Below are 13,289 nucleotides of genomic sequence, written 5' to 3'. Positions count from 1 at the left end.
TGTTCCTGTACGTCCTTCTTCATTCCATTCGCTTTGAGTTGCACTCCTTTAGCACAACCCTAGCGCAAAATCCACACTCATGTCAATGCCGAAGGAACGCCGAAGCAGTTACTGTGATTTGATAAGCCAGTGAAAACTAAGTCAGCCCAAGCAGCGCATCCGTGTGGTGGGCGTCTAGGTGCAGGTACTTACCAGGGGCTCAAGGGGAACAACGGCAGCCCGGCTGCCGCCGCAGCCCATGCTGCTCTCTCCTTCTTCTTCAAATAGTCATCGAACATCTACGGAAGTGCCTGCGATCAAAGAGGAAATGCATTAGATACAGGGTACAACTTTATCGGCAGCTGTATTATTATTATGCGATTGGGGATGCAGCTGACATGAAATACAAAAGTCGCACGCAAAATTTTAGTCAGGGACGTAAGTTAGTCGGGGATGTAATGCGTAATATTTAATATAAACAAATGTACAGTTTGTCAGCATTATTCTGAAACATTACGATGAAGATGTACAAGAACTTCAAGTAGAAACTTCCGAATTAAGTCGTTGGCGATCAGATTTGACAGGCGCTTCACGCCTGAATCGGACATGTCCCTGTACCCGCCGTAGAAGTCACATGGTAGGGGACTGAGAGGCACGGAACAATAAGGACGGACGACGAATTCTCAGAGTTTGTCGCCCGTCCTTCTTGTTCCGTGTCTATCGGTCCCCTACCATGAGTCCATACCAGCCTGCCTGCACCCGTTCCCTTCTTTCCATAAAAGTCGCGTGCCACGTACAGTGTGGTACGTACTAGGTTCCGACCCAATGATGTTTGTTTTCTTCTAAGGATCTAAAAGTATATATTTATACATTTGTAGTATCAATGAGCAGTGCAAGACCATGACGATCAAATATTTTTTGTCCCCCACCCCTTATACGAAACCAATACTGTTACATCATCATCTCTTATGCGATTGACAAAAAGAGGGGGTACGGAAAGCCACGGAATTTAGGGTTCTGTTTGTAACGCTTAATGGCGAAAACTTGCATCAGCAATTTAATGCATTCAGACGTAAACGATACACGAGTGTCAGCTTCGAATGAATTATAGGATATCATTCGAGTCACAGTACACAGCTGGTATTGAAGCCTCTTGGTACGACCCTCTTGCATATTTAACGCACACACACGTTTCGCGATACGCGCACCGTCAAACCGCGTTGACGGTGACAACCGAATCGATTACCTAAAACGTGCACAGTTGTCGTTCTCGAAACTTTTCGCACCTCTTGGGCGGCGCGCGTCGGACCTTGAAAATTATAATAATTTGTACCGTCCACAACACACGCATCTACGCAGTGGAACAGCTACCAAGGCCATTTCGAAGTCGATGAAAGACGTTGACTTCCGCCGAATTGTGTGAACGTGAAAGACGAAACAACAGTCCGGCAGAGCGATTAGTGTCGTTATTGCACGCTATCCGAATATCCATCTCAATCGTACCCGGAATAATCTAGACGTCAACAGGTTTGCCAGTTGTGTTGTTGGTTTCCATTGCTGCGGCACAAATTCATCGCATTAGGCCGAAAAAAAAAAAAAGAGCAGAACCCTGTCTAGCGCCCTTTTAGGCAAGTCTCTTCCCCAACGCTTCGTCAAACTCCAACATGCGAGGGCCGTTCACGTCAAACCGGGACTTTCTGTCTCCTGAGTGTACCAATGGCTTGCGCTACTTCTTTTTCGTCATTTTCACACGCGACAGGCCTCCGCATTCACCACGTGGTGGTCCAAAGTTTGTGTAAAACAGAAGGCAAGTGCTGGACAAGATGGCCGACAACGAGGTGAGCGCGCACATCGAACAGCGGATTGTCACGAAGTTTCTCGTGAATGAAGGCGTAAAGTCATCTGAAATTCACAGAAGACTTCAGGCTCAGTATGGCCACGATACACTTAGCCGCAGCAAAGCGTTTGAGTGGTGCAAACGGTTCCGAGACGGCCGTACATCAGTGCAGGACGACCCCGCCCGGGGCGGCTCCTGCCACCCGTGTCAGAGTTCCTGAGAACATCCAACTTGTGGAGCGCCTGATCCTCAAGGACCGACAGATAACATGTCTCGATATCAATAGTGCATATAGTGCGATCAATAGTGCATATTACTGCCAGGTTCTCAGGGATGTGCATAAGGCGCTGAAGCGAAAGCGGCCGGGCCTCATCACCTAAGGAGTCCTCCTCCTACAGGACAATGCACGCCACCATACAGCGCATATCACGACACGCACCTTACGGGAACTTGGCTGGGTGTTGCTGCCAGTCCAGACCTCGCCCCGAGCGATTTCCATCTCTTCGGGCCACTGAAGGCGTTCCTTGGGGGCCGCCACTTCAGCTGCGACGATGAGGTCAAGAATGCAGTCCGATCATGGCTGCTACGTGCCAGTAAGGATTTCTACACTGCTGGCATCCAAGCCCTCGTAAAACGCTGGGACAAGGGGATTAGTGCAGCTGGAGCTTACGTTGAAAAATAAAACTAATTTCTCGCCTGTAAGTTCATTTTACTTGTGCGAAAAATGAAAAGTCCCGGTTTGACTTGAACGCCCCTCGTAATAAACGAAAAATCAAGCAAATAAAAAAAAGAGAGAGAGGGGTATGGGTGAACGACGTCTAGGATCACGTACTCTCATGGAAACAACAACAACGACTTTATTTTGTGGTGATGATTGGGGAGTTTCATCGCCAGGGGGCGATACTTGACACCATTTGTGGGAAATTGAATAATGGTGGAATGCTATGGATTCAAATAATGGAACAGTCATGTGGGAAATCGAATAATGAGCCGTCTCACAGTGAAGACGGAATTGCTGCGGAGTCCAAAAAGGTCAGAAGAGGTTGGTCATACATAATCAGACCCTGAGCTCTGTACCTGATCCGCGAGTACAATATTCACTTTGTAACTACCCGTGGGTGACGACAACGATAAGCCGCTGCGACAACGCGATAGCGCGCACACTGTTCAGTTCTGTCTACGAAGTCCTGAAGTGCGGTCTTTTTTAATGCGTTAGCATTAGAACCCCCAAGGTGGAAACTGGTGACGGCCTGGTGGATATGTGAAGCCTCAGAGACAACCTCTCTCCTCCCTTCCTCCTCCCATACCCGCATGCTGCGCATGCGCATGGGGAGAGGGGATATATATTTCTCTCTCTCTCCGGCAGCGCGGCGAAAGGGCAATTCGGCAAGGAGGAAGAAGGCTGGCGCCGTTGTTGTGGCTGTGTAGTTAGTGGTAGTTAGTAACAGTTAGCCATAGTTAGGTATGGATAGAGGTTGATAGTCTAATCCTAACACATTTCCGTCGCATTAATTACATAAATTGTCCTTCATTTTTTTCTTTCGTGATGGGGAATTACAGGAGAGGTCAGCCTACAAGCTGTCTTGCTACTTCTGGTGCGGGTCGAGAAGCTCCCAGAGCATATCCGGTTCTCCGGTACATTACGCCAGCGCCGATGAAGTCTTATGAGGAGGAGCACCATGTTCTCTATAACTTTTTTGCAGTTACAAACCTAAGCGAGTACTACAGCATCGCAGTCTAAAGGACTTCTATCTCGGTCACTGCTAATTCGGTGAAAAGTTCACCCATGTTGTGTACGCTTCAACGTCAAACGCACAGAAGATTTTGTCGAGGTTGTTCGCGCCGTTTCGTACTACATCGTGCATGCTTCGGTTTGCCAATAACCAAATAAACCGGCGAATACCATAACGGTGAAGGTAAGCACGATCAGCATCGCATTATCATGGCGGCAAATCTTCTAACGAGCAGCGTCATGTAAATAAGCCATATTGTGCCACTGAGGCACACAAATGAAAAAATAAACGGAGTGAGAAGCGGAAACGAGAGTAAATTTGGTCGAGCTACATCGTAGAATATTGTTTGTGGCACGAGATGTCATACTCTAGTTAATGCTGCAAAGTGTACACAAGCTGCGAATGAGTAGAGGGTGATGTGATGCCCACTTGTCGCTTTAGCGTGATCTGTTTGTCAACAGCCCGTCAGATGACTGTTCGGTCGGCTGGGAACGTGAGAAACGGAACTCACAGCAGCTACAAATGACTGGGCTCTTCCTAAACACAGACAGCGAACAAGGGCTATTATGTACAGCACGGGCGTTCCGACGCACGGCCGAGTGTTGTACGCGTTTCGATCGAAGGAACGGCGAAACTAAATTAGGCTTAATAACGCGTCCTCCTTTTGTATTCAGTTCAAGGTCAGAGAGGTTGCTGGCTATAATGTGCACGTCTTCGTATCGCCATCGATTCCTTTTATTGAAGGTGGTCGATAGAGATTGTGTAACACGTACGTTTTAACACCTCCGCCCAATTGTCAACACGGCAGACGAGACACGAATGGCAACACGCTAGGAATGTCGATATACATGCATTGTACTTAACTTACAGGTGCATACCTCCACTCACCGGAGTTGAGGCGGGGTGTCGTTGAGAATAGTTTACGAGCACACCCATTACGCTCGCCGGCAAGATATTTAACTTAAAGCAAATAGTCCCTGGAGAGCCACGCTTTGTACTGTAAAAATACTACCGTATCTGCATTGTTCTTGCTTCCGCATTTTCGTTGTAAACTGTAAACTCACTGCTGTGTTTGTGGTGGTGGTGGTGGTGGTGGTGATAGGGCTTGCCATTGTCGGCCTCACGTATGTGGGCAACGTCACGACTCACGCCCTGGGGGAATGTGCGTCCTGGGCCGACTGGGTGTTTGTGGTACTGTGTAGCTGAGGTGCGACTCGAAGTTACACTCTACACCTAGTGAGTGTCATACCTATGCCTTCGTGTATTATTCCAGGCCAGAGAGCTTCATGGTTCCCCAATAGAGAGCTGTGCCGATCCCCACCTATACTACATTATACACCTCACTACATGGCCCAGAACTGAATGAGTATCGATAAATGGTGCAAAGGTAATAATCTCACAGTTTATGACAAGACGGATATTGATGAGATTAACCAAGAGCTATAACTGGAACATATGTAAATTTTAATAGGCTCATGTGACCAGTACAACGGCAGCTTGCCTCGTCTGCGTTATCATATGTTGGCACCGAACGTGACGTGACATTGTTCGTTGTGTCATCTCATTTCCGAGCGCTCATCAGAGTCACTACGACGATGCAACTTCAGTGGCGCGCAAGTATATAGATTTCGCAGCTAGGCTGAGCCGTGCGAAAGGATTGCGCAATCCGGTTGCTAGAGTTGCAGCACGGATCGCTCCCACGAGCGATTCTTCTCTCAACCTTGAGGCGCAACCTGTCCGTCACTCGGCTCCTCCTCCGAAGACAACCAATCGCAATGGCTTGCTGTAGTGGCGTCACTTCCGAGGCGTAAATTCTGCGTCTCAGCCGGCGCGGGTTACAAAGCTTAAGCGGGACCCGCATACGACGTTTTTCTCGACGGAAAAGCGCCCGGCTCCGCAGTCGTGACGTCAGCTCGACGGACAACCGCTGAGTCCACCCGCATACGGCGATTTCTCGACATTTCCTTGGGCGGCGTGGGCGATGATCGGCAGGTTGGCCTTCGAAACCCCTTGCTTCGTTTTTAGTCGCGAATGTTAACTAGAAGACCGTAGGCGAGGAAAGAGCTAAGGTTTAAGGTGGAAAATGTAAACCAAAATACTGCATACATATAATTTATACGCTATCTCCCTTGAGGACGAATGAAACACGGCAAGAACCAGGCGACAGAAACTTAGAACCAGATAATGACTGCTTTATTTGACACCGGTGGACCACGTTTAGGACAGGAGATCGCAAAAAGAACGTATAGGGGCTGAATACGAAGTTTTTACCTCTATCACAGCTTAACAAGGATCCGAGAACAGTGGTACAGTGAACATCAGGCTCCTCCAGGGTATAGGGAGCGTGTGACGCCTGAGGCTCCCGTACAGATGTGCTGGCCTCCCGCTCATGATCTCAGTTGTCTCGCGACGTAAACACCCAATTATTATTATGTGCTGGCCTCCTGCACCCCAAGCTCGGGGAGCCCAAGAACGGACGGGAAGCTTCAGTTGCTTGTTGAGTAATTAAACACGTATTCTCCGAGTGACACTCACGTCTGTTGTCTCCTGCGGAAACAACAATCGCAACAATCTGTCTTGCAACTGGGGCGACTTGCCTTTTTTTCTTGCACAGAAGGAATGTTCCTGCGTCCTGAATTGGAGTTCACACGCTATCTCCCTTGTGTGTTTCGTTTTGTACGCACAAAATGGCGCCCAGTGCACACATACACAGCCGTACGCCATGACAGCTAGCTGTGCCGCAGCTACTGTGCCTATTGTTTTCGGAGCCCAGCGCAAAACCGTCGAGCCGTCGACGCTTTTCCGTCGAGAAAACGTCGTATGCGGGTCGCCCTTTATACGAAGACGACGCTAGCAGCATGGAAGCTTCCCCGGCGGTTAATGCAAAATATTTCACAAAGATCTGTTCTTGAATCCGTCACTACAAACTGTCAACCGTATTTTCAGCTCTCGCTCTAGTGCGAATGGATGGATATGAAGATGATGACATTTTCTCGCGCCATCCCACGAGCTCGTTCAACACCACGATGCTGCGAGTTGCTCACCGTGTGGAACGAGTCTATAACTTTGTAACTCCAATTGCGTGCAACCATTGCTCCAACAAAGCTACAATAAAAGTTGCATCGTGTGAATCAACCCTTAGTGTTATTGTATTCGAGTAACCGGTAGCCAACTAGGGTAACCCACTATTTCTACATTTCTACTCGGCGATGGCTGCAGTGACCCTTCGAACCTTTCGTTCTGCTCGGATTTTACCGTGATATCTTGTTAGATGCTGTGCTAAGGCTCGTGATTTACGTCGATATTGGCGGGTTAGTTGTGCAGCGTGTTACAGCGAGCATTTGAATGACAATTGAAAACATTGGCCATTGAATATCTGGAACATACCTGGGTAGTAATGTCATTACTGTAATGAATTACTTTTCCTGGTAATTTGTAATGTAATGCATTACTTTTTGCAGTATGTAATTTGTAATGTAATTTAATTACATGTGGACAGTAATTTTAATGACATTACTCATTACTTCTTACAAAAGAATCGAGTGTGTGTTCTGTGTTTGCACTTGGCAGAGAGTCGGGGACCGGCGAGTTAAAAGAATTTCAACGCCCACTATGAGCGGTGACGCACTCAATCGGCACGGGGAACGTGAGTGAGTTGCCTTAGTTAGGGCACCCACAAACAACCGTTCTTCAGGTCAACGGTTTGTAGCCTTGGAGAATCATTGTTTGCGGGCCCCATCCTCCAGACAATCTTCCTGTTGTCGTGATACTGTGTGTCACCTTCCTTTCAACATTGTGGAACGATACTCATACGTGGCACACTAGCCTGACATGTAGAAGAGACAAATAAAAGAGTACAAGCTAACTGTTGTTACATTGTCAACATACATTTCCCCGAATTTCGGGGAAGGCAAGGTTCATCAACTGTTGTGTTTTTGTCCCTTGTGCCTTCCACAAAACTCGGGAACATGTATGCCAATAATGGCAAAGTAATGACTTTGTAATGTCATTACTTTTTCGTAGTAATTGTAATTTAATTTCATTCCATTTCAGTTGCAGTAATGAGTAATGTAATTTAATTATGTTCTAACTGGAGTAATGAGTAATGTAATTTAATTACATTTTAGAAGTAATTTGCCCAGGTATGATCTGGAATATGATTGAGATACGCAGCTGCCACGATGCGCTATACAATGCTCCTTGAAAGTTGCGTGGCCCCATGGCTAATCCCTTTTACAGCTTTATCTGTTAACAACGTAATGTTCAACCTGCATTGAGCAATTGCCAAGACTGCATAGACTTTAAGACACCACCCTATATGTTTCTTCTTGTTGTTGTTGCCTGTGCCGTTTACGTTGATCGGCAAATTGATTTTGCGTGCACGCACATTCAATCAGTTTGCCTGACAGGAAGCTCTGGTAGTTGCTTCGGAAAGCGTTCCCAGTAGGTCAATGAAATCACGTCCCCAGAGGCCTCAAGAAGTGTGTCCCCAAATCGAACCCCAGGTTACCAGAAGAATACTGAATGGCTCTCGTAGTGTGTCTCTGCGTTGTATCGAATACAAGATCAGATGAAGCGTAAACGCGGCCCAGTTACGACGTCCGACCCGGAATCACTCCGGTTATTGGCCTTTCCCGTTAGACATTCCCAACAGGACGGAGGCCTCACAGACACTATACCGAGCCTTGGGGGGTGATACAAGTATTTCGGACACAAACAAGAAGAATTGCGTATTCTGTTGTTGTGAACAGCGATTTATTTATGCATCGAATATTTTGCAGGGTGCCTCCATCGGGTGAGCCGTATACTCTTAACGGGTTGTGACACTTTGATGTTTGCACGCCTGTTACTACACGCGGAGTTAAATAAAAAGAAATGTATATGATAAAACATGCTTGAACACATGACAACGTGTATGTCACAGGTGTCTTGGACACGTGTAAAGCTCTGACGTTAGAACGTGGTCTACGGCAATTCCAGTTGGTATAGTCGCATGCACGTGACCTCCCCCGCTCCGCCTGCAGTGCTGTGGGTTGCGTTACTCGCGGTGACAATTTTATAACCCATCCTTCACACCTTCGCAGTGAAACTACCACACGTGTGCCCTACCATATACCGATCCATAGACGATAGCGCGCCACGCGAGCGCAATGCATCCTGGACATGTCCTGCTGATGTGTTATTGCAAACCGCATGATACACTTCACCGTAAACGTACCCGCGGCTATCAGCCACGATCAGCGGCCGAACCGTTTGAGAACAAAGCAATTATTGTTTCTGCGCGACCTTTTGTAGCTTCTTCCGACCTCGGTAATTCGTTTTATCCGATATGCCCGCCGTAAAACACGCGGACTTGCAAATGAGGCCACGCACTGCTGACCACTCCCTGTGAGAACGGTACAGACGTTAAGACTCACCCAGCCGATACAATGCGCTCGTACTTCGGGGGAATACATTACTATGTCGCGTAAGAAGCGCTGTATCATTTACACTGGCAAAATACGTCCATCTCATGGATTTATGCTGATGGGGAATGTGTCAGCGAGCGCTAAAACTGAAATATAAACAACATGACCCTAAAATATTTTTTTTATTTTTCCTTCGCCGTGCAACTGCTGGTTAACGGTAACGTTAGATAAAGTTGGGTAACGTGCGTTATCGCTATGTTGCTAAAGGTACTCTAAGGCAGCAGAAATCAAATTTAATTTGGCGTTGCTGTTCGATAGTCCAAGCCATCACTACAAAAATGGCGCAAATTTCATTGCAGTCGGCGGTAGAATTAATTAGAAACTCAAAATTAATGACCTGCGGGCAACGCTGTATTAGGTATTCGGAAGGGACCCGTACTCCCTGCCGCGTACGGCGGTAACCACGTTGCATGCGTATAACATTGGTCCCGACATAACAATCCACCACAGCCCATACACTGGAATCCATCCTGCAATCCACACACGGTAAATTCACATCCGCGGACAATCAATAAATCAGACTGAACAAATACTGAACAGCTGAAACGTGGAAGTCGCTGAAGAAGCCAGAGAGCTTCGGGGTTTGTTTCTCCATTATGTGCTTTATCCTCAGAACCATTGCTTTATTTCATGTCAATCAGTCTGATTTCTCGCCACTCAGAAGAGACTGCATCGATGACTGATTATTACGGACTACGCGGTGGATGCATTCTGACGGAGTTTCTTTCTTAGAAACTTGATCCACTCTACAACTGCATATTACTCAGGTGCGGCTGCGGTAACTACAAGTAATTAGAAACAGATTTCCAGTGTTTGTGTGTTTGAACGTTTGCAGAAATCGTCGTGAAGCAGCCCATAAACCTGCTATGCCGGTTCTCTGTCTAAACACGGATGGCGACGTCATATAAAACGGTGCATCGGCAGCATGAACTAGTATGCTATAAATACTGAGAGAACTGCATACATGTGATGTACAAGTCATAAACCTGAATTTGTAGAGTATACGTGTGGAAAATCGCTTTGCCTTTCTCGTACGCAAACCGCTTCAATTCAACAATTTCGTGGAGTAGTTTGTGGAAGTGTTGCACTACTTCTTTCTCTTAGCCGCACGGCAGCTATGCAGAGAGGGTGTAGTACATAGCAAATATAGAAAGTTGGTGTTTCAATATGCCTGACATATTCTCGTCGCAAAGTTCAGGACAATGGCAATCACAAGCAAAATATGATGCGAAAATTAAAAAATAAAGAAGAGCAAGAGTGTATTTTCCTGAGCATTCATTAACAAAGGGAAAGCAAAAAAAGAAAAGAGTGAAACTGAATCAAACATGATACCATGGTGCACATGATGGAACTACACTGCTGTCATCTCAGAGGGTGGATCACATCAGCTTATAGGTGATATCCAAGCATCTGGGAATTACCAGACTTTCCATGAGAGTCGGGGACGCACATCTCCCCTCGAGAACGATAGTGGTATCGGTCCACCATGGCAACGCATCCTAGAGGATAGCTTTGCCATGGTCTGGAGGTTCCAAGCAACCATTCCCTCACAGTACAACGCTCTGCTGAAAAATCCCTGAATTTGATTTGTTCTATACATTTGTTGAAGTGCATCCGATGGTCACAGTTGTCTCACACTCATTACAGGGAATCATTACATAACATGTAAATAGCTGTCAATCACATGTGGCATATAACAAGCGTGTAAGCAGCTCAGGGCTGTGGAACTACAATACTGAAAAGTTTATGTACGAAAGATTATTCAGATGCTCCTTCCCAGTCATGAACATCATACACATTGCAGAGCAAGAGGGTCAACAATAGAGGGCATGCAAAATAAAGGTGCCGCCAGCTGTCATCTTTGCAATGCTTCCTCGCCCGCCATAATGTGGTCTGTCTCAGCGATTCATATGACAGACTGTTTCTGTGACTTGGAAAATTTTCTTCGCATTGTGGCATAAACAGACAACAATCGAAGGAGAACCTGGTTGAAAGCAATGAAGTCCAGATGAAATAGAGAGGCAGCTCAGATGAATTCAAACAACTCGGGGAAAAGAGGTGTTGACGCCAGGAATCAGACCTGGGTCTTCTGATCTACACCAGACCAGCACGCGCTTGTGTTCTCCCTAATTGTCATCTGCCTCGGCCAATTCTCCTTGTTTACAGCTCAGATGAAGTATGTCTGTATTCCCACTGCTTCTCGTGAAAAGATGTGTGCTCATTGATTGGCTAGGAAAAAAAACAGAAAAGAAAAAGCAAGCCGCGGCCATACCTGTAAAAGACGAAAGCAACTGAAGGTACCCGAGATTCAGACAATGTTGACTATGGAAGTCGTTACTTCTACCAGGAGAAACCAAAGCTTCTTTTGAACGTCTATGAACATGTGAAAGTGTCGCTAAAGCGAATGTATTGCATGACCGTGTAAGTTGTAAAGGAGCAGAAACTGCAAGGGAGTTAATTAAGCCTCGTCGTGTTAGTGTCTATATTCTGTATTTCTGTAAAAAATGCTGCCTTCATCGAATGATCACAGGCTTACTTGCACATTTCTTATCTGTTCCTTGTATAGATAGCATGTACCGTCGTGCTTTTCGTGTTGAATTGTGGATGCTGTGTGGTTAAGTTCTTTATCAGCTATACACACAATCTTCTAAATTTTGGGGTGGATGAGGTGACGGTCCTGACGTGTTGAGTAATGTAACCATGACCTGATCCTCCGCCACATTTTACAACAGGGGTAAAAGGTTCTGCATGAAGGTTTGCTTGGGCATCTTTGAAACGAAAAACCAGAAATCAACTGATATTGTACTGCAGCATCTGCAAAGGTAACGTAGCTGGGATAATTACAGGATGATTTTGTCTTCTGGAACGAGACTGTTTGTATGTATGCCCTGTGATGATGATGGAGTTCACATGCATTAGTTGGGCCAGGTTCTGAAAAAAAAAAGCAGTTGTGCAAGTTCAAAGGCTCTGCATCGTCAACTGACCTTGAGCCGTGCACCAAAAGGCAAAAAATTCTTGTGTACACACATCGTCTGCAGGGCCCAGAGTCAACAGTCTCAAAACATTCGACGTCTTCCACTGCGGAAAAGGCACTCACAAGCTAAAAGATTCAAAAGAGAAGGTATGGAAAATTACTGGTAAGAGATCAATGTGCAACTACACTGCACTATAACATGTATCTAAGATGGCATACCAGGTGTTTTCAAGGGCAGTGGAGAACTCCAGGGCTTTCCAAAACTTGAAAATGGCGTTTTGAATGCCAGGGTATTCAGGTGTTTCAAGGACCAGTGGGAACCATAGCTTGCAGGCTGTGAAATACGCACAGCCTCAGAAACCTTCTCCAATATAAGCATGAAAACAAGTCGTAGTACACAGCACGGTTGACTCCGGTATCATTGTATTTTCCTAAGGCATTACAACAGCATTAATACAGCGAGGAAATACCTTAGCATACAATGACAACCTGTTACTGTGCATGTCATACTGATATACAGGGTGTTTTCTCTTACGTGTCCAGAAATTATATTTAAAGCGAGCGATAAAAGAAAAGCAAGTGGTACATTTCTGCTACTTGAGTAAGAGACAGGTACCGCTTCACTAGTAACACCTGCGTCTTAGTCAAGTAGCTGAAAAGTAGCACCCGTTCCTCTTTTATCGCTCGCTTTAAATAAAATTTCTGGACACGTTAGAGCAAATACCCTGTATACATAACGCAACCAACCTCGCTAACATCGGCGTTTCCTGTCTGTGCTTTTGCTTCAAAGTTGGGCGGTGCTGACTTTGACGTTGTGAGCCAGGTACGAAATCCTCGTAAGAGTCCAACGTGAAGTGTTTCGAGCACAAACGATGGTCTAACTGCAAATCCATGCCCAGCAACCGAGACCATTCTCGTCTTCGTTCTTCAAACTTGGTACGACGTGGTACAAGATAACATTGCTTCCATCGCGCGTCTCCGCAGACCGAAGCACAGCACTGCGTACCTTATACGTACCTTGAGCGCACCGACTAGTGCTTTGACATCGAGCACGAACATTTTTAGTTCCCGATAGCTACGCGATCAGAAGAGGACCCGGACCGCGAAGAGGTTGGTTCAGCTGGCGCCTCCGTCGAATAGCGCTCCATTTCTTTTTTTTCGCAAAAAATACACCAAACAAGGGTTTCCGCACTCCTATGGAAATATGATAAGAGATAATGTAGCGGCCAAAGGAACGAAATCGCGACAAAATAATGCTGCGTACATATTCGACAGTGTTGCTGCACTAGGCTGAATTT

General features: G+C 46.3%; 1 protein-coding gene across 1 annotated transcript in view; it reads right to left on the bottom strand.

The window, feature by feature from the left end:
• Positions 1-13,289, bottom strand: part of LOC135383127 (uncharacterized) — an 86,696-nt gene that overhangs the window by 59,641 nt on the left and 13,766 nt on the right. Inside the window, exon 2 of the mRNA XM_064612735.1 lies at positions 193-290. Within this exon, the coding sequence (XP_064468805.1) occupies positions 193-240 (48 nt within the window). The 5' untranslated portion in view covers positions 241-290. The remainder of the gene's footprint in view (positions 1-192; positions 291-13,289) is intronic.

Source organism: Ornithodoros turicata, chromosome 2 (assembly GCF_037126465.1).
Source record: "Ornithodoros turicata isolate Travis chromosome 2, ASM3712646v1, whole genome shotgun sequence".
Lineage (NCBI taxonomy): Eukaryota > Metazoa > Arthropoda > Arachnida > Ixodida > Argasidae > Ornithodoros > Ornithodoros turicata.
The sequence above is the reverse complement of the archived record's forward strand: the minus strand, read 5'-3'. Positions and strand labels throughout refer to the sequence as shown.